The sequence below is a fragment of the Gopherus flavomarginatus genome, chromosome 14 (assembly GCF_025201925.1).
Source record: "Gopherus flavomarginatus isolate rGopFla2 chromosome 14, rGopFla2.mat.asm, whole genome shotgun sequence".
NCBI classification, from domain to species: Eukaryota; Metazoa; Chordata; order Testudines; family Testudinidae; genus Gopherus; species Gopherus flavomarginatus.
Genome location: NC_066630.1, coordinates 41281646 through 41302788, shown reverse-complemented (window position 1 = coordinate 41302788; position 21143 = coordinate 41281646). Strand labels below are relative to the sequence as shown.

The following is a 21143-nucleotide window of genomic DNA, read 5'->3' as shown; positions in this document are numbered from 1 at the left end:
CTGAGGACTTTCCCAAAGCGCTGAGTGCACTGTCAGGGAACGGGGAAGGATTCTCTGAGACACTGGCATCTGAAAGAGTCATCTGACCCCTTGTTTCTCTGTGGTAGAGTGTCAGCGAAGCACTGATGGCAGCTGCAAGGAGGCTGTTGGAGAACTAGACAACAACCCCGTCTCCAGAGCCATTGCACGCCACCTTGGCATCGATATCTCTCCAGAAGGTCGTGCAGCCAAGAACCGCAGAGGCATTGTCATCATAATCCATGGCGCTCCCCTTACAGGTGCAGAGACTGTTCTCTTCTGGCTGGGAGGATGGTGCGGGAGGAAGGGAAAGGCAGGGAAAATTATCTCAGTTAATCCAAAAAAATTTGTCATTGCTGGAGCGTCTTCACCACGTGGCCTGGAGCTGGGTAGGAGACTAAGATCCAAACTGGTGGTAGCTGGGCCTGAGATGGAGAAAATAGAAGTCCCACTCTGAGATAGGGGGCCTGAGTCTCCCCTCAGTTACCCCATCTGACATTAGCATAACACCATTCGCATCAATGGAGTTAGTTGTGATTACACCAGTATATGTGGGAGGAGAATTTGTTTGGCAGACACTAGGCTGCAGTGGAGCAGACATGGCAGCTCCAAACCCTGGAAGTGGAGGGCCCCATCTTTGGGGAAGGGAGCTGGGGAGGATTATGCCTGAGTGCACTTTGAATTTTCCTTTCAAAAAACAAACAAACAAACACCCTTTGCCCCAATTTGTATCAGAACCAGCTTGGTGAGAACAAACTACACCCCATCTAGTGGGGAAAGACATCTCAGTGCAGCTGATCTGAAGAGAGGTGTAAATGGTGATGCACGGATTTGGCATTCCATGGGTGTGCAAAACAGGGGTCACTGACATGGGGAAAGAAGCTAGGCATGTACAGGAAAAGCGGCTAGTGGAAGGCTAGAGATAAAGCCTCCCCTGGTGCTTTGTGTAATGCTCTAAGGGTCATCATTTTCCCAGACCTTCCTATCTTTCATAGCCTTGTGTGTAAGTTACTCTAGTTCTTCGAGTGCTTGCACATGTCCATTCCGATTTGGGTGGGTGCATGCCCGAGCATAGCTGCCAGGAATATTTTCCCCAGTGGTATCCGTCGGGTTGGCTCTGGTGCCCGCTGGTGCTGCATGCTCATAGTGCCGTTATAAGGGGCTTGCTGAGCCCATGCTCCTCAGTTCCTTCTTATTGCTTGTGATGGCTATTGAAACTCCCCTCTCCCTTGGCAAAACATTATCGTGGTTTTCTCTTCATCTAGTTGTAAATAGTTGTAATGAGTTAGATTAATTTTAGTAAGTTTTAGTGTGTTATAGTAAGACACTTCTCCACGTTTGGAAAGGAGGTCCCACCCTCCTCTGGCCCTGGTATCAGGGCATGCCTCAGTCACTGTAGTTCAAGGTGTGTTCTGCCTGTGACCCACACTTGAGCTGCCTTGAGTACTTAGGGGAGGGCCATAGGCCAGACTGCTGCCAAATCTGTCAGGAGTTTAAACCCCACATGCAAAAGGACCAGGCAGCGAGACTCAAATGGAGGCAGTGCTAAGACTGACCTCAGAGCTGAGATCCAACTTGGCATGGAACACATCTGCTCTGGTGCATAATGCACCTGTGGCTGATATAGTAGAGGCATCATAGACACCATGAAAAGAGTAATTCGCCAGCACCAGAGGGAAGCACGAAAGGAGAACAAGATAAAGCAAGCCCTGGGGCCGGCCACTCTCCCTCTCTGGCACGGCAACAACCACTGCTCCCAACAGCGACACCGGTATCGCAAATCCCGCAAAGGGAGCAACACCACCTGCAGCACCATGCTGCCCAATTTGCAGTTTCTTCCACGCTAGCGGAGAGACACTTATTGACTCTGCCAATACCAGGATCACCTGGAAGCCAAGATGCAGCACCTCTGGCACCACCCGGTGGCATGGAGATCTCCACTAGTTCCAGACCAGTGCTGAGACCACTTTCCATGGGCAAGCCTATCCCAATCGCTTCATCTGCGACATCGCTGCGGCACTGTTCCCCAGCACCAGGAGGATTGGCACCACCATGGTCTCCCTGCTCCTCGTCGTTCCTGGTCCTCTTCAAGGTTGGACTTGGGACCTTGTTCCATGCACCGACGGCACTGTCGGCGCTACGGACTCCACTCCCCATGACCATTGGTGACCCTGGGAGCTTCAGGTGCAATGTTGTCACAGAGCGCCTGGCCCCTGGATCCATGGGGATCGATTCCCATGCAGTGGCCTTTCTGGAACCCTGGGGGTTCCCCCTGAGTCAAAGTGATGCTCCTACTCGGTCATCTAAGAGAGTAGGGCACCGCTGATGCTGCACCGAGTGACCCCGGAAGCATCACCTGGTACACATGCAGAGGTCCGGCTCCGGTACCAAGCTGGTCACTGGACTCAGCACACAATCCAATACTGAACCTGGAGCACAATCCGGTACCAAAGTCAGTGCCAATCAGCAGGCACAGGTTCCCCAGGCAGAGGAAGAGCTGGAGGTGGGGACAGCTTTTCATGCCCTTTCCTCTTCTTCACCAGAGGAAGAAGTGGTGTCAAAGGGGTTGTCTCCTTCTCCGGACAATTTAAGGGCTGAAGTCGGTGGCCTCCAATCTGGGCTTACAGGCAAAGGCCATCAAGTAACCATTCCAAGGCTTCTTGGACTTCCTGGCAGCAACAACACCCGCAAGAGTCATCTTCCACTGCACGAGGCAATTATGAAACCCATCAAGGTCCTCTGGCAGACCCCAGCCTCCCTCCCACCCACTGCCAAGAGAACTGAGCAGAAATACTTTGTGCCTGCCCAGGGCTCTGAATTTATTTTCTCCCCCTCCCCCTGGGTCACTCATGGTGGCAACCATGAATGAGAGGGACCATCAGGGCCAGACGGGACATACATCAAGGGCAAAAGACCTCCAAAAGTTGGACCTGCTTGGGAGGAAAGCATATTCAACGGGAGGTCTTCAACTTTGCATAGCAAACCAGCAGGCTCTGCTGGGTCACTGTGATTTTAATATGTGGGAGACTATGAACAGATTTAAAGACAAACTCCCACAGGACAATCAGCAGGAGTTCTTGTGGATGAGGGCAAGTCAGTTGTCGGAGCCTCCCTGCAAGCAGCCTGGATGCGGCTGATTCTGCGGCTCAGAAGCTCATGCTTACAGACATCCTGGCTCCTGCAGGAGGTTCAGCAGACTTTGCAGGACTTGCCCTTTGAAAGCCCTTCGCTCCTTTCAAAGCAAACTGATGCGAGGCTCCACAGCTTTAAATACTGGAGGCTTCACTACAGCTCATCTTGGACTACCTCCTATCTCTGAAGGAGCAGGGCCTTGCCCTCTCCTCAGTCAAGGTCCACCTGGCAGCCATCTCAGCATTCCACCTGAAAATAGACAGTAGGTGATCTCAGGGTGGCACAGAGGGGGGAGCAAGTGGGGCAATTTGCCCCAGGCCCCTCAGGGGCCCCCACAAGAGATTTTTGGGGCCCCCGGAGCGGGGTCCTTCACTTGCTGCAGGGGCCCCAGAAAACTCTCGTGGGGCCTGGGCCTCCGGAGCTGCTTCTGCTCTGGGTCTTCAGCAGCAATTCGGCAGTGGGGGTCCTTCCACTCAGGGGTGGAAAGACCCCCCACTGCCAAATTACCACCAAAGCGGGACCCACTGCCAAAGTGCCAGGTCTTCGGCAGCAATTTGGTGGCAGGGGGCCCCCGCCGTGGGTCTTTGGGGCACTTTGGCAATGGGTCCTGGAGTGGAAGGACCCCTCCGCTGCCAAATTACCGCTGAAGCGGGGGCCCCCCACCACTGAATTACTGCCCCGCTGCTGAAGACCCCAGGCCCCCTGAATCCTCTGGGCGGCCCTGGTGAGTCTTCTCACATGAGATGGTAATTCGCTTCCTTAAAGGCATAGAGAGGATATTCCCACAGATAAGAGATCCATTCCCCCCCGGGATCTGAATCTTATCCTTTTGAAATTGACGGGGCCACCATTCAAGCCACTAGCAACATGTTCACTGCTGCACTTGTCTTGGAAGGTGGCGTTTCTAGTGGCAGTCACCTCGACCAGGAGAGTGTCGGAGATCCAAGCCCTCACAGCAGAGCCTCTTTGTACAATCTTCTTTGAGGACAAGGTGCAGTTACTCCCACACCCGAGTTTCCTTCCCAAGGTGATGTTCCAGTTTCACTGCAACCAGCCCATTTTTCTAACAATTTTTTACACTAAACTGCATGCAAATGGGGAGGAACAACACTTGCACTCCTTGGACGTTAGACGAGCCCTGGCTTTTTATATCGAAAGGATCAAACCATTTTGTAAGTCTCCGTTAACTCTTCATAGCGATAGTCAAAAGGATGAAGGGGCTCCCCATTTGGCTCAAAGAATCTCGTTGTGGATAACGTCCTGTATCAAAGCGTGTTACGACCTTGCAGGCATTCCCTGTCTCTCAAACCTGACTGCTCATTCTACGGGGTCCCAGGCCTCAGCGGTGGCTTTCCTGGCCCAAGTCCTTATTCAAGATATCTGTAGGGCAGCAACCTGGTCCTCGGCACATACTTTTTCTACACACTGTGTCATTACTCAACAGGCCAGAGACGATGCGCAGCTTGGCCAAGCGATGCTACAGTCGGCTTGCCCTTGAACTCCGAGACCAATTTGAATGGACATGTGCAAACACCTGAAGAAGAAAAAATGGTTACTAGCCTTTCTGTAACTGTTGTTCTTCGAGATGTGTTGCACCTGTCCATTCCAAGACTGACCCACCGGCCCCGTTCTCGGTGTGGCTGGTAAGAAGAAACTGAGGTGCATGGGCCACCAGGGGGCACCAGAGCCAACCTGACGGATACCAGTAGGGGAAAAAAATTCCGATACCTGTGTTCCGGGCACGCACACCCCCAAATCAGAATGGACATGTGCAATACCTCTCAGAGAACAACAGTTATGGAAAGGTTAGTAACAGTTTTATTTGCACACTATTCAGTGCCAAAAACGGTGCTAGCTATATCACTTAACCACTAACACTGCTTTTCTTACCAGCCTGGCTCCGATGTGTGACTGATGCTGCTGTTTATATGGAGGAATCAGTGGGATTTGCGCTGCCTTTAACTACCTGTTAGTTTGGTGCCCTGAGCCAAACTCATCCCTGATGTAACTCCATTGAAGTTAGTGGGCCAAATTCATCCCCTTTCATAACCAGTGTGAGATAGATTAGATTTATGCCCATACCCATAATGTCCATCTCATCACTGGCATCACTGGCCATTCTTTTTAAAGTGACAATTGCTCTGCTATTCACAGGGGTTACAAATCCCACACCAGGCCATTTCAAAGCACTTTCTCATACAATGTCTAGATAAAGATGCACCACACATGAATTTCATCAGAGACTTCCCTTTCTGTAAAGGAAAGACAACTGCAGCTGTCACCTTGGCCAAACACTACAGTGCTGCCTGCCTATCCATCGACGCTGTGGTGCTGGAAGCCCTCTCCGACAGGAGCAGTTCTGCGGGGCTTCGCGCACGGGAGCTGTGCATCAGGGCTGCCATTGAGCAGGCACATCGGGAGTCAGAGGAAGCTGGTAAGAGCTCAGACCTTCAGCAGCACAAAGGCTGGACAGCCGTGCTGCACAGAAACGCTGGGCATGACCCCAGCACCATTTCGATCATAGGGTCTTGCCATCCCCTCCATTCATTTTCTCCCTCTAGTGCATTGTCATGAAGACTTTTCAGCAACCCACAGGGGCTCTTGGTAACCTCGGGGATGGGTGGAGAGAGCTTTGATGCATCTGGGTATGAAATCCCATGGGGAGCTCCACAGACGGTAGAAGCTGGAGCGTAAAGTGATCTTCTCAGTTTGCAGTTAGATTACCACTCTAGTTGAATAGCCGTAATGCTGGACAATAATGGATTTCTAGCCTTGAAATCAAGAAGAATATGAGGGTTCAGAGATGCAGAATCCCCAGTAATGCAAAGTCCAACTTGCAGTCTATAATGGCTCTTGCCTGTTAAAAATCTCTCTGTCTCTGATGTTAGAACCTAGGCATGTCATTCCATTGTAATGCTCTGGATGTATTCCTTTTCATACTAGAGGTAAAACACTCTGGTGCTTTTCTAAGAGATTGCCCTAATTCATGGGTGGTTACAGCCAGTCTGCCCAGGCTTCCTGCTATGATCGTCGAGAAATGCTTTTCATGATATCTTGTTGCTGAAGTTGAAGTCCCCTGCAGTGCCCATTAAGATCCAAAATGATTGGCTTGAAAAGATAGTGATTTAATGAGCATGGGGTGTGTGAAACATAATCCCCAGGTCAGTTATACAGCGAGTTACAAAAAAATACGAATGGTTTCATTTCACATCTTTGAAGGTTTTGTGCAGAGAAGTTGCTCCTGCAAATTCTCTCAGTTAGACTCCTGCTCTTAGGTCCTGTGCCATTACCCCTGGGACCTGGTGAGCTGTGCACACTAGCAAGCTTGGAGATGGCAGCCTGAGGGTTTTGCTCACCCTCATGGGGTCCTGCTTTGAGGACTGAAATCCCAAGCAGAGGGACAAGGAGACCCCCAGGCTAGAGAGGGTTAATAGGAATGATTTTCCCAACAGTTTTTGTGCCCAAACATGGTGCAGGCAAGAGGTGCTGCATTGACAGCCCTGGAGAACAAAGCCTCACGGTTCCCCTTGGAACAGATACAGCACGAGCAGCGCCAGCAGCTGTGAAAGGCCTTTATGTGTGCTCTGGGGCTCATCTCCTGTTCACTTGGTGGAGCACTGGGCTCTGTTCCTTGCTTCGTGGGGCAGAAGGATGAGTGGTTCAGTTCTATGAAATAGTCACGTTAATCCCTCTCTACCCTGGGTTCTGCTCCTCATGGTGCAGTAGGGGAAGGGGTGTGGATTTGGATTTTCCTGTTCTGCTGTCCATCTCCCTGGACAAACCATGAATGACAGAGCCACTTGCAACTGAGTCCTGGTCTCGCTGGAGTCAGTGACAGTCTGACAGAGGATCGTTCATTTATTTGTTCGACATTAGTATTTCTCTCTCTACACAGGCTTTTATAACTGTCTGTCACCATAGCATTTGAGAACTAAAAGTCTCTGGCCATAGAACCCATGTATCCTCCTTTGCACTTTACCTCGACAATGACAGAAACGTAGGCAGGAATGTGTGTTCTGTGCAATCAGATATGACCCCTGGTGCTAATGGCCAGCTTGTGCCTGAATGGCCTAATCCATTCTGGAGCTCCAAACTCCCGGGGAGGGTCCTTTGGGAGAGTGTGGCATGCTCCCCCATGTGTCTGATCAGCTCCGCTGGCAGGCAGAGGCAGGATGCCAGCAGGTTCAGCTTCAGTGACTTGGATGAAGAAGCATGTTCATCCCTGGCAGTTCGAGGAACGCTAACTGCTGCAGCCAGTCTTCTGCGGATTGGATGTGATTTGCCCCTTCTCCCCCTGAGGCTGAACTCCTCTTTCATCCTTGCAGGTCAGTCTTCTGAGGGCTCTGCGGGACAGACAGCTCTGAGCACAAGACTGAGTGTTGAGGCTTTGGCCAAGCATACCACAGAGGTTAGCCAGCCAAGCTCTGAGACCAAAACCGGGCCACAGTCCATCACCTCCAAGGGCTACAGGGGCAGCGCAGCAACAGGCAGGGGGAAGTCAGAAGGCCATGCCTCGCAGGCACAGAAACAGCAGCACCAGTCAGATCAAACAGGATCACAGGTGAGAGACAATTCACATCAGTAAACAGATGAGATTATTCCACCACTCTTCTAACAATGTGTGAGAAACTGACTCCTGCACTGGGGCTACACTGGCCCAGTGGGTTACTGCACTGGGCTTTCATCTCTGCTGACTTAGGGTTTTGACCTGTGTGCTCACAAGTAAAAATAAGCCTGGTGGTCTTGTTCTAGACCAGGGGTTGGCAACCTTTCAGAAGTGCTGTGCCGAGTCTTCATTTATTCACTCTGATTTAAGGTTTCGTGTACCAGTAATACGTTTTAACGTTTTTAGAAGGTCTTTTTCTATAAGTTTATAATACATAACTAAACTAGTGTTGTATGTAAAGTAAATAAGGTTTTAAAAATATTTTAAAAGCTTCATTTAAAATTAAATTAAAATGCAGAGCCCCCCGGACCGGTGGCCAGGCCCCAGGCAGTGTGAGTGCCACTGAAAATCAGCTCACGTGCCGCCTTCGGCACACATGCCATAGGTTGCCTATCCCTGTTCTAGTCTCTAGTGGGCTTAGTCCATGTGATAAAGCACTATTGAATTAGGCAAAGTTAGCTACTCGAGAGACCTGGGGCTGGGCAGTCTCTTGTGCTAGGAGTGAGGGCTGAGGTGCATCTCCAAGGGTTTGATGGGGGTTAGTTGTTTGTTAAGCGCCAGCAATGTGCACACACGTCCTGAAGAGTTTGGTGCGGATCTGGCTCAGTGTGTTCTGTGTGTTAGCGTAGTGAGGTGTCAGCGTTGTCCTGCTCAGCTTTTATAGCCGGAGTAACTGAGGCTCAGAGAAGTTTGAAAGTCCAAGTTTTCAAGTGTGGCCTCTAATTTTCGTTGCCACCATTTTTGAGTGCTCAGCTCTGGACACCTGGGGCCTGAGCACCCACCATGCCAGTGAAGTCAGAGTGGGCAGTGCGTGCTAAGTAGCGCTAAAGTTCAGGTCTGAGGGACACAGAGCCCCGGCAGCCTCAGTCTGTAGACCTGGGCTCTGAGAGTCGCAGACATTTTCCCTATTACTCAACAGTTAAGTGCACTCAGGTTAACCAAAGGTGCATCAGTCATTCCCTCTTGTGGAGCTGGGTGCCTGACCCCTTTGGAGGGCCAGCCACTCTGACAGTTGGGCCAAACCAAAGCACCCAAAATGAGAGGGCCCTATTGAAAATGTGTCTCTACGTGTCTTGCCCAAGGTGACATGGCAAATTAGTGGGAGAATGAGGACTAGGCCCAGGTCTCCAGTGTCCCAGTCCAGTACCCTGGGTACAGACATCCTACACAGGTGGTAGTACCTGCCTTTTTGTTAATAAATATGTAGGGTGAGACATAAAAAAAATGCCTGATCTGGCTCCTGAGAGAGCTTAAGGAAAAGGGCCTAGCCTACACTAGCAAGGGAATGCTGTACTGATATGGCTACGTGGCAAATCCCCCTCGTGGGGACTCAGCTTAGCAGCTAAGCCAGTATAGCTCATACTAGTCCTCTGAACAAAATAAGCTACGCCAGCAAAAGCACATTTTAGCCAGTATAACGTCCTTCCAGTTTGAAAATGTCCTAAAGAATCATGCCCCTAACTGACCTTATTGGCTCCTTGAGGGGGCCATTTCGGGATCTGGGGCAAAAATCTGTCAGGGGATTGATCCTGCTTTGAGCAGGAGTTGGACTAGATGACCTCCTGAGGTTCCTTCCAACCCTGACATTCTATGATTCTATTAAACCGGCTCACGTTTCTAGTGTAGACACAGTAATAGAGGGTCTCGGGTATCCACAACCAGCGCAGCCAGGAGGCCGTCTGAGTCCCACTGTGTTAGGGTCAGTATTAAGGAACTTCATCAGCCTGCTTCCTTCACACAGCTCCCAGACCCAGTGGGAATGGGCATGCTGCCCCCTTCTGTGGAACAGGGCAGCCTCCTCCTGCTCCATGCCCTGCCAAAGTGCGGGGGTGGAGCAGTTCCACCTCCTCTTTGCTGTCCTAGCAGGTGTGTGCTGCCCCCAGTGAGGGAGCAGTCCCCACACTCCCCCAGACTGCAGGACTGCGGTTGTCCCTAGCCCTTGCCTACTCATGGGAAGAAAATTCCTCCTGTCCTGAGCTCCCTTCCCATGGCCATGGACTGAGCAGCAGCCTCACAACTCGAGAACTCACAACACTAAGCCTGGAGGGAAGTGGGTGCTCAACTGGTTGGAAGGCTGTACTCCAAGTATAGTTACCAGTGAGTCGCTGTCAGACTCAGAGGGCGTACAATCCCCAGCATTCTTGTTTTTAAGAACAGGCTGGACAAACACCTGCCAGGACTGGTCTAAGTTTTCCTTGGTCCTACCTCAGCACAGAGGGCTGAGCTTGATGACCTCCTGAGGAGCCTTCCAGTCCTATGACTTCTGGGCTAAGCTGCACCATTGGCATGTGACCGCAGTCTTAGCTGGTAGGGTGAAGGGGCTGATGTGGTGGGCAGAAGAAATGAGCTTGATCTCCAGAGGAATTATATGGGTTTTTCTGAAGCATTTTTTTCCTTGGGGTGGTGAATGCTGCAGGTTCCTCCCAGCCCTATTCCCAGTGCTCCTGTCCAGCGACGGCTCAGCGTCAGTGCCAGCATGGCAGGAGAATCGGGCCTGATGAGCTGCATGCTTCCCGAGGAGCTACTGGTGGAGATCCTTTCAGAGAGGTTGCAGGTATGGCAGGTGCTCACCTGGGTAGAAGGAAATGCTGGTCAGGAAGCTTAGTGTATTGGGTGAGGATGTTTGTGTGAAGGGATGGGGAATGTGGTGTTGTCAAGGTTTGATTTAAATGATAGGTTAAGGCAATGGAGAGACAGGCCAGGGCAGTAAGGGGCATAGAGAGAAAGAAATATGCAGAGAAAATCAAAACGGGTGGAGATGTGCTGCTGTTCTGCTCTAGCTCAACCAGAAATTTTTAACTTGATGGCGGAGTCAGTGGGTGAGCTTCTCTGGCCTGTGCAGGAGGTTAGAGGAGGTGATCAGAGTGGTCCTTTCAGGCCTTGGAATCTGTGACTATTTCAGATAATTGGGGATAGTGCTTGCTAATACGTTTTTACATCAGAGCAGTTTTATTTGCTGTTGACAATACTGTGTACTCATTAGGATGGATTTATGCCCTTTGTGTTCCACATTCACAGCTGAGTGACTGCTATCGGGGAGTGGTGTTTGATGGACTAGAGACACTCTTTGCCCGCAATATGCCTTCTGCTCTCCTTTGCCTGCTCAAAGCAATCAACAACCGGCGTTACATCTACATGGTGAACCTGTTCCAGGATTATGCTGCCATGAAGGCTAGGGAGAAGGCCAAGAAAGAGCAGGAAGGTGAGAAGGATTCTTCTCTGAACCCCCTGACACTCACACCTCTACACATCTGTATGTCTGTCTGGGCAGTTCTAATATCAGCGGTCAGAAAACTGGGGGGATTTTTCCACCTCAGAAAATTTTCACCAAAACAAAAAAAACAATTTCATCTGCATTTTCAACAGAAAATTTTGATTTTTTGTGGGGTGAAAATTCAGATACCAGAATATTTCAATTTGGAATTGTTACTGTGTAACCTCATTGGAGTTGTAGCTCAGGTGTCTTGTGCTCCTGTTCTCATTTACAGGCCAGGGTCACTGTCAGACTTCATCTCCCATGATGCATCACAATCTCTCCTTTTGGAGAAGGGAGGCAGTGCATCGCGGGTATCCCTGGATGTGGTGCGTAATGGGAGATGCAGTCCAGTTCAGGATCCTGTCCCTTAAAGGCAAATGGGGACACACGGTAACCAAGGTACAACTCCCATGAAGCACTGTGGCAGAATATACAAACTGAAATATTTCCATGTTTGGGCATTTGGGTTTTTGACAAAAATTGAAATTTCCTGCAGAAAGCAGACACTTTTCTCAGAATGTTTTGGTTAGTCCTAAACCCAGTTTTCCATTGAAGAACAGTTTCAACGGAAATTTTTTGACCAGTCCTAATTTCTAGAGTGCCTATCACCATATCTAGGAAGCAATACAAGCTAAACACCAGGATCCCTCTTTTTGGTCATTTCACAGGAGTTACTGCAGCTTTTCACACCTATAGTCACATGTTTTTAAATAGCACTTGAAAGGGTGTTTATCCTTGGGCAGAGACACAGAAGAGTTACAGCTTTGTTTGAAAGAAAAGATCTAGCTTCACCGGTGGAAGGCTGTCCTGGCAGCTGGTAGCAGATTCTGGGCAGTCACTGTCAGGCAGCTAGTGGGCGGAGCAGCGCAGGCCTGGCAGAGAGACTGGCAGGGAAACAGGGTGTAGGTGGACTGGCTTCCAGGAGTCAAAGGGCTGCTAAGCCTAACAGGGGAGCTGTTTTTAGGGGCGTATACTCAGAGCCCCCTAGTGTGCTGAGGACACTGGCAGTTGGAATGGGGAAGAGAAATTCTCATGGAAGAGATCGGCACAGTCCAGGTGCCTGGGACGAATCTGAGTTCTAGCTCTGTTTTTGGGGTAGCTATGCTGCTTGCATTAGGGCCATCAAGTAGGTCTGTGGATTCTTTGGGTTCCTGCTGAGGCTGGGTCTCGTGGGACATCCCATTCACATAGTTATATGGGTAGAACCTGCTGCCCTCTCTCCCATAGCACCTGTAGTTTTAGAGCCAAAGCTGCCCCGGGATCCAGCTTCACAATGCACAAAATACAGTGGGGCCGGCATTGTAGGACTCACAGGATCTGTCTACACTGCAATGCAAGCCCAGGGGTGGCAGAATTCAAGTCAGCAGACCCAGGATGTGTTAACCTAGAGCTTGAGCAGCTACACCCATGTGTAACCCCAGGCTAGGAACTGTTGAACCCTGGGCCCCTACACTGCATTATGCGGGCTCCAGTCCAGCCCCCATCTCCCAGACTTCCTAGCGCTCTCCCAAAACGTGGTCACTCGAGCCCTTTGCTCAAGGTGCTTTGTGGGAAACTTGACAGTCCGGAGGTCACAGAGAGTTGGCCCATGGGATTCTGGGATGCTATTGGCAGATTCCCAAAGAACAAGCCCAGTGGGGCTGCATCTGTGCTGCAAAGCAAGAGGGCTTGAACCCTGGGTCCCAGCTTGACTCAGGCTCGGACCCTCGACCCCGTGGGGTCCTGGGAGTCTGGGTCTGAGCCCTAGTTTAGCGTGATTTGTGTGTGGACGGACGGGGGGTAAAGCCTGAGTTTGAGCTCTGGGCTTACACTTCAGTGTAGATGTATGAGGCCCCCTGCCTTCCCCCCCCCCCAGCACCTAACTCAGTGCCTGCTAATCGGAGCAGGGACACATACCTTTGTGTGACCCTGGGGCGCTGCACAAGCTGGCAGCAGGGGAAGGCCTGTCCTGAGCACTGAGCTATGATTTCAGCTGGTGCATTTCTCTGTTTGGTATGACAGAACAGGAACAGAAAGACGCCATTGCGAGGGAAAAGGCTCGTCTCCAGGAGATGGATGAGGAAGAGTATGACGCTCTCACTGAGGAGCAGAAAATTCAGTTTGATAGTGAACTGCTCCAAGCGCTACGGGAGCGGAAAAAGAGGTGTGTGAATTGTCTCTGGATAGCTGCCTGGGAGTGCTGCACCACCCTCCACATGGGATACTTCTGGGCTTGTCTGTTGTTTCTTTTCCTGCACCAGGCACTGGCATTACCCACTTTTCAGTGGGTTTGTCTGGTTTTATCAAGCAGGAGTCGTGGTTCTGAGCATGGGTGAATGGGATGGTGGGAAGAATAGCTCAGAAGCAGCAGCAGGAAGTTCTGTTTCTCCTCAGCGGTTCAGGAAGTGGGAGTAGCAGCTCACAGGAGGTGATGGAGACTCTGTTCTTGCATAGTAGGAAACTCTTAAGGACCAAATGACTCTCCTGCTTTTACCCATTTTGTAGGTTGGTGGCCAGAGGATAGTGTGCTGGCTTGGGACTTGGGAGACCTGAGTTCTAGTCTTGGCTCTGCTGCTGGGTGACCTTGGCAAGTGACTTCCCCTCTCTGTGCCTTGGTTTCCCCATCTGTAAAATGGGGATAATAATACTGCCCTTCCTGTGTAAAGCACTTTGAGAAGTGTTGGATAAAACTGCATATTATTGTGCTTTAACAACCCTAAATTAAGGACAACACTGCAAATTCAACTGTAACTCTTCTAGAGACACAGAAACTCCTCCTATTCCTTGAAAATCACATATGAACTATACTGGCTCAGGTTTGCTGTTATTTTCGTAGTAGATAAGTTCTTACACTGCTATTTTCATAGTACCCCTCTCATTGACTTAATATGCATAGTGGCACTGGCCATAAATATTAACTGTAGCCAAAGGAGTGTGAGATAGAGAATTAGATTCTGATTCAGGTAATCATCCTTATTCAGTAGGAGCACTTATGCATATGCTTAACTTTAAGCATGTATTTAAGTCCCATTTAAGTCAGTGGGACTTACGGTCATGCTTAAAGTTAGGTACATACTTGAGTGCTTTCCTCAGTTGAGGCCAAATTTTGTTTCCCCAAAAAGAAGAAGAAAAATCAATGTGTTTGTTTTTAAATTGACGTGAGCTCAGTTATATATTGTGTGGGCTTCCAAGTGAATGGCTGCATTATTGACCTGGAAGCTCTGCAGACTACAGGAGGTGAGACTAGATGATCTGATGGTCCCTTTTGGCCTGAGAACTATGGAGCAAGGCCTCAAGCTCAGACTGGTGTTCTAAGAGTATAGATTTCCCAGGACTGCAGCAGAGCTGAGAGTTTATGCTGAGTGAGTTTTCTGTCTGCTTTGCTGAAGGGAGCTGGAGAAGTTGGCTCGAGAGCTCGAGGAAAAGAGGCACCAGCAGGAACTGGAGCGCTTGCGAGAGGAAGAAGAGATGAGGAAGAAAACCAAACGGTGGAAGAGGGAGTCTGGAAAAGACAAAGATGAGGCCTTGGGAAGGAAAAGCCAGCTGGGAGGCAAACAGGTATGTGGTTCTGCTATGAAGGTGTTTACGACCGCCTCTGCACTGACCCTGTCATGGGACACAAGCCAGCACCATAGCAGCTTGTATCACATGTGATTTGCCAGGCCAGGGAATCAGCAGCTAGTGATGAATATATTACAAGGGTCTGTTCCTGAAGGCTGTTGGGAAACTTCAGCTCATGCGCAGCTCTGTGCTCGCTCAGCATAGGACCCCTGGTCTCTATAGACCACGCTGACCTCTAGTTCATTTCCGGGGGCAATTGCACTGGTTGGTTTTGACCTAGAAAGTGCATGTGCTTTTAGTCCCTGGTATGTTGGAGTTGACCTTTCTTCTCATTTTGCATGGTGGCATCTGATCTGCTCTTTGTGGCAAGCCATAGATTCATACAGCTTTGGGCTGGAAGCACTGGACAGCCGTCAGCTTCCCGCCATAGACTGAGAGGGCCAGAATCACTTTACATTCAGGGTATGCTGCCAGATCTGTCCATTCACTAGGGCCCGATTGTCAGAGGTGCAGGGCACACACTCGTCCCATTGACTTCATTGAAGTCTCCTGCAGGAGAGAGTAATTTTGTCTGAAACCTGGGCTTGTCCAAAGCACTACCCGCATTGCTGGCATCTCGAACTCAGACCCAGGAGAATGCAGTAGCCTTCCCGTTAAGAGATGTTGAGGACATAATTGTGCAGGGATGCGATAGCCCTTGCACACTTGTTGTGGGAAGGTTCTGTATCAAATAAGCTAGACTGGAATCTCTTCGGGACAGGGCCCATCTCTGTTCTGTGTCTGTGCAGTGCCCAGCACAGTGAAGTAATACAAATATAATCTTACAAGCTATGAGTTAGTACTGAAAAATGTTCCCTTCCTTTTCCATAATCCTGACCGCATAGGGTGCCAGTATCTCCACTGTCAATAGGTCAGACCTCAAACTGAACGAAGGGGTGGAGAGGAAAGTGTCTGTGAGAGAGCGCCCAGATTCTGTGGCATGTGACAAGGAGGACAAGAAAAAGCGGAGCAAACTCATTCTGCCAGACGTCCTGCCGCTAGGGCCGATGCCGCCTCCGATCCCAGAGCAGGAGGAAACGGAAAAGGAGGTGGTAAGTGACAGTGAGAAGAACTTGAGACAGAGGTTTAAAGTCTATGAGGCCGCACAGAGGGAAATTGTCCAGATTTTGTCACTCTGGGACCGGGTGCAGGGTGTCCAACTGCCGCCCCCAGGCCTTGAGGAGACCCAGCATGAAGCAGAAGATCAGCGTCAGGCTCCGTCTGGCCGCAAGGGCCGGAAGGACAGGGAAAGGGAGCGCCAGGAAAGGCTGGAGAAGGAGAGAGCTGAGAGAGAGCGGCTGGAAAAAGAGAGAGCCGAGAAGGAGCGCCTGGAAAAGCTAAAGGCCCTGGAGGACTCTAAGGTGTCTGGGCTGGAGGGAGAAGGGGCAGATGCAGCAGACAAAGACCAGGATGGAAAGAAAGACGTGGGGGTGCCATGCTTGGACTTCCATGTACTGAACTCAGAGGACACCAGTGGGAAGAGGATCTTGGAGAGTGGCAAGCTGCCAGAAGTAGAGCAGGTAAAGCACTGTCCATGGTGAGCAAGAGCAGGTGTTACTGGGCTTCGGAGCGCGCTCAGCCTAGGGTTGCAGTGGCAAAGCTCTAAGGCAGGCTGTTTGTTACATACGTTCGCTCCAGGCTCTGCAGCTGGGGGCTCCATTCTGAGCACCTGCTGAGAGTTGGTAGGAGTTGAGGGAGCTCAGCACCTCACAGGATTGGGCAAATCACATAGCCTCTTTCTGCCTTGGTTTCCCCCGCTGTAAACTGGGGGTGATGATTCCCACTGTTAATAAAGGTTCAGCGCTGCATGTCTGAGGGTACGTCTTCACTACCGGCCGTATCGGCGGGTAGCAATCGATTTCTCAGGGATCGATATATCGCGTCTCATCTAGACACGATATATCGATCCCCGAACGCGCTCTTGTCGACTCCGGAACTCCACCAACGTGAACGGCGGTAGCGGAGTCGACAGGGGGAGCCGCGGACGTCAATTCCAGTAGGTAACTCGATCTAAGATACTTCGACTTCAGCTACGCTATTCACATAGCTGAAGTTGCGTATCTTAGATCAGTCCCCTCCCCTAGTGTAGACCAGCCCTGAGAAGCACCTCAGGCTGAATAGTATCAGAGGGGTAGCCGTGTTAGTCTGGATCTGTAAAAGCAGCAAAGAATCCTGTGGCACCTTATAGACTAACAGACGTTTTGGAGCATGAGCTTTCGTGGGTGAATACATCTGACGAAGTGGGTATTCACCCACGAAAGCTCATGCTCCAAAACGTCTGTTAGGCTATAAGGTGCCACAGGATTCTTTGCTGCTCAGGCTGAATAAATGCTGAGTGGTGTTATCCAGTACTATCTCCGTCTTTGTTCTTCCACTTTCATTTTCTTGTCCTCCTCTTCCTAGTCCTCCTTTTTTCATTCTCCTGCCATCCTCTTTCCTTTGAATGTGTCTCTTTTCTCTCCTCTCCTCTTCTCTGGTCCTGCCATCCTGGCTCCTCCTTTCTAATGGAATTATCAGCACCACAGAGTTAGCTGCAAATGACACAGGAGCCAGGCGGATCATGGTGCCACAGTGCTGACATCTGTAACTTACCAGGCAACTGACTATGCGAAAGATTTCTTCCCAGAGCCATGCAGGAAGGATTTCCACAGGCTGGCCATGCTCTGGGGCTTTTCCACTACACTTATGCAACGACCCACTATCACACCTGTCTCCTGGGTGGCAGTTTATCACTCCATTCCTCTTTGGAGAGGAAAGAGTTGGAGGTTAGTGATTAAGGCTATGATTTAGTCACGGGTATTTTTAATAAAAGTCATGGACAGCTCACAGACAATAAACAGCAAAGAATCCTGTGGCTCCTTATAGACTAACAGACATTTTGGAGCATGAGCTTTCGTGGGTCACCCACAAAAGCTCATGCTCCAAGACGTGTGTTAGTCTATAAGGTGCCACAGGATTCTTTGCTGCTTTTACAGATCCAGACTAACACGGCTACCCCTCTGATACTAGACAATAAACAAAAAGTCCTGGCCCTGATCTGTCCATGACTTTTACTATATTAATATGCCTGACTGAACCTTAGGTGCTCTGGAAGGGGCTCCCGTGGCTGCTGATTTGAAGGGGCGGAAGGACCTCTGGCATGCCACCGCTGCTGCTCAGGGCAGGATGTGACCTGGGGCCCTGTCGCTGGTGCCCCAGGGTGCGGGGCAGCTCAGGGCCCCGTCACTACTCCTTTGGGTTGGGGTTGGCTCGGGGCCCTGCCTCTGCTGCTGCTGGAGGGGGGGGGTGGCCTGGGGCACTGCTGCTGCTCCTGGACTGCTGCTCCAGGGCAGCACCTGGGACCAGCTGCCTGGGGCCACCTGAGCAGCTGAGGCGACCCTGGGATCAGCTGCATGGCCCAGTGCAGAAATCACAGAGGTCCCAGAAAGTCACAGAATCCATGACTTCCATGACCTCTGTGAAAGACTCGCTGCCTTATTAATGATGAATGAGGCATTAAGGAAAGGCTTTCTCTCATGGCTTAGATCCTGGACGGCTTGGGGCTCGGTCCCTCAGGGCCACCCATCCCTCCGACCGCCTTTTTCTCCGTGATTCCCTACCCAGAGAAGCGGATGGCTCATGTGGCAGGAGAAGCCCTCAAGCATTTCACCTTCGTTGTGCCTGAAGATACAAATATGGATGAGGAAAAGAAGGATGCAGAGGGCAGTGCAGATGCTTCTGTTGCTGTCCCTGTGGTGAAGGTACAGGGCTAAGTGGAAATGTTGCTTTGCAGAAGGTCCCATGGTGATGGGAATGATCAGGCTGGTGAGCTGCAAGGCCTGACCATAAAATGAAATTAGCAGCAGAGACATGACATGTCCCTGTGTCTTGGAAGATTTGGACTGACATCAGCCTCTAACCATACTCCGTGTTTGTATAGTGCACTGCACAATGGCGTCCTGCTCCCTGACTGGAGTCGTGTGTGTTGTGGTAATAAATAATAGTAAGCCTTAAGGCCTAGATTTTCTGAAAGGTGTGAGTGCTTGTGCACCTGATTTGCACACACAGTTACCATGACTTCACACCCAGCTGAGCCATGGCACTTCCAACCGGTCAGCTACACAGGCAGTTTTCCCGATCCCTTGCAGAGTCATGGTAATTGTGCGTGCAGATTAGAATCGCAGTTGGATGTGCATGTTTGTGAAGATGTTAGCCATGCTGTTTCCTACCCACTGACCCTGACATTGCTAACTTCTAAAGAACCACCGCTCCCTTGTTTGCTTTGAGGGTTAGTGCTGGGTCGTGAACCTGAACTCGGGCCTTAGCTGATTTAAAAAAAACACCCTCTTTCCAATTTTCCTTTAAATAAAGACCCATTTTCATTGCAGCTCAATTCAAAGCACAGGGGGGAAATCAATGTCAATCAGCAAAGAAGGGGAAGAGGTGGAAGGGGAAGAAAAGCCTTTGAAAGACTATTATAAAACATGAAAAGCAACAAACTAACCAACCTCATTGTTGTGGTTAGAACAGGGCCGGCGGTCGCCTAGGACGCCAGGATTTGGGAGGGCAGCATTTTGCTGCCCTCGGCGGCAATTTGGCGGTGGGGGGGTCCTTCCGCGCTCTGGGTTGTCGGCAATTCTGCGGTGGGTCCTTCACTCGCAGAAGGACCCACCGCCGAAGTGCCCCGAAGACCGGGAGCGCGGAAGGACCCCCACCCCACCACAGAATTGCCGCCAACGACCGGGAGCATGGAAGGACCCCCGCTTAGGGCGCCAAAAACCCTAGCGCCGGTCCTGGGTTAGTATTGTACAAACATTTCACAAGGAAAGGTTTCCTTGATGAAATAAAAAACAACAAAGGATCTAAACCCTACGCAAAAAGAAGCCATTAATCCAGCGTAGAGTGGATACTCATTACTTGTTATCTGTCCTGTTGAACACGCTGGAGGCCTTATCTCAGGGATGTAGGGCTAAGCACACAGTGACCCTACCCATGGACTGCTGCTGCTTAAACATGAGTGGGCACAAAGAAGACTTTTGCCTCCTTTCTTGGCTTTTCTTTCATCTCAGTGCCGTTGCTCTTGGCTAAGCACTAATGCACCTTGGTACAGTACTTTGCTGCCGCTCCTCTGGGGTCTCCTGAGCTATTTCTGACTGTCTTTTCCTGCCCTCGCACTGGGTTGCAGGAAGAACAGATCACCCCAACCAGAGGTAGACTGAAGAAGGACAAAGCGGAGCCCAGCCGTGAGGCTCAGAAGGATAAGCGCAGCACAGGTCGCAAGAAGGGTCTTCAGGGGCCAGGCCCCGGAGCACTGGCACCACTATCAGAGCTGGATCAAAGCAACTTGATTGGGGAACAGTCCCAGGAAAAGATCCTCAGGTGAGCTACCAAGCAGCTTAGCCTGATGCATTCTAGCAGGGAGCCTGATTAGTACGAGCCACAGAGACTGGAGGTTGGTGATATTCCTTCTGCCTTGGGGATTTTTAGGGATCCCACCAGGCCACTCTGCTCACTCAGGACATGTCTCCCAGGCACACTGAACAGCAGTGGGTGCTGCTCAATGGAGACAGTGGATGATTCCATGTAGCAGGGAGGTGCTTAGGGCTCTTTGTTAGGGTAGCCAAGTGTCTGGTTTTTGACCGAAACGCCAAGTCAAAAAGAGACCCTGGCAGCTCTGGTCAGCACTGCTGACCGGGCCATTAAAAGTCCGGTTGGCGGCACAGTGGAGCTAAGGCAGGATCCCTGCCTGCCCTGGCTCCACACAGCTCCTGGAAGCAGCTGCATGTCCCTCTCTGGCACCTATGCGTAGGTGCAGCCAGGGGGCTCCACACGCTGCCCCTGCCCAAACGCAGCATACAAGGGCTGGGAATCTGCAGATGGGGCAGCAAACAGAGCGCCTGACTGCACCTCCATATAGGAGCTGGAGCAGAGATGTGCCGCTGCTTCCAAGAACTGCTCGAGGTAAGCACTGCCTGAAGCCTGCACCCCTGCCCCCTCCCATGTCCCTACCCCTTGCCCCAGCCCTGATCCCCCTCCGCCCTCTGAACCCCTTGGTCTCAGCCTGGAGCCCCCACCTGCACCCTGAACCCCTCATGCCCAGCCCTACTCCAGAGCCTGCACCCCCAGCCAGAGCTCTCACACACCCCTGCACCCCAACCCCCTGTCCCAGCCTGGAGCCCCCTCCTGCACCCTGAACTCCTTGGTCTCAGCCCAGGGCCCCCACTTGCACCCTGAACCCCTCATTTCTGGCCCCACCTGAGAATCAGCACCCCCAGCTGGAACTTTCACCCCCATCCCGTACCCCAACCCCCTGAGGGTGGGCAGAGGGGGGGCAGATGGAGTGAGCAGGGGCAGGGAGAGGCAGTTCAGTTTTGTGAGAGTCAGAAGTTGGCAGCCCTACTCTGTATGTCTCATTCTCATGCTGGATCGGTCTGTTGCTCCCACTTTAGCTGTGACAGGTGCAGAAAGAGTAAAATCTCTTCACTCCCATGCCGGTGACGAGGCTGGCCCATA

The 21143-nt window shown here is 51.1% G+C and overlaps 1 protein-coding gene across 5 annotated transcripts in view; it reads left to right on the top strand.

The window, feature by feature from the left end:
• Nucleotides 1-21143, top strand: part of HYDIN (HYDIN axonemal central pair apparatus protein) — a 382125-nt gene that overhangs the window by 274367 nt on the left and 86615 nt on the right. For all 5 annotated transcript variants that reach the window (XM_050922316.1, XM_050922315.1, XM_050922318.1 and 2 more), the window contains exons 39-48: nucleotides 108-278; nucleotides 5411-5584; nucleotides 7476-7711; nucleotides 10233-10370; nucleotides 10835-11018; nucleotides 13074-13215; nucleotides 14441-14609; nucleotides 15497-16171; nucleotides 18176-18391; nucleotides 19816-20009. In XM_050922316.1, the coding sequence (XP_050778273.1) occupies nucleotides 108-278; nucleotides 5411-5584; nucleotides 7476-7711; nucleotides 10233-10370; nucleotides 10835-11018; nucleotides 13074-13215; nucleotides 14441-14609; nucleotides 15497-16171; nucleotides 18176-18391; nucleotides 19816-20009 (2299 nt within the window). The remainder of the gene's footprint in view (nucleotides 1-107; nucleotides 279-5410; nucleotides 5585-7475; nucleotides 7712-10232; nucleotides 10371-10834; nucleotides 11019-13073; nucleotides 13216-14440; nucleotides 14610-15496; nucleotides 16172-18175; nucleotides 18392-19815; nucleotides 20010-21143) is intronic.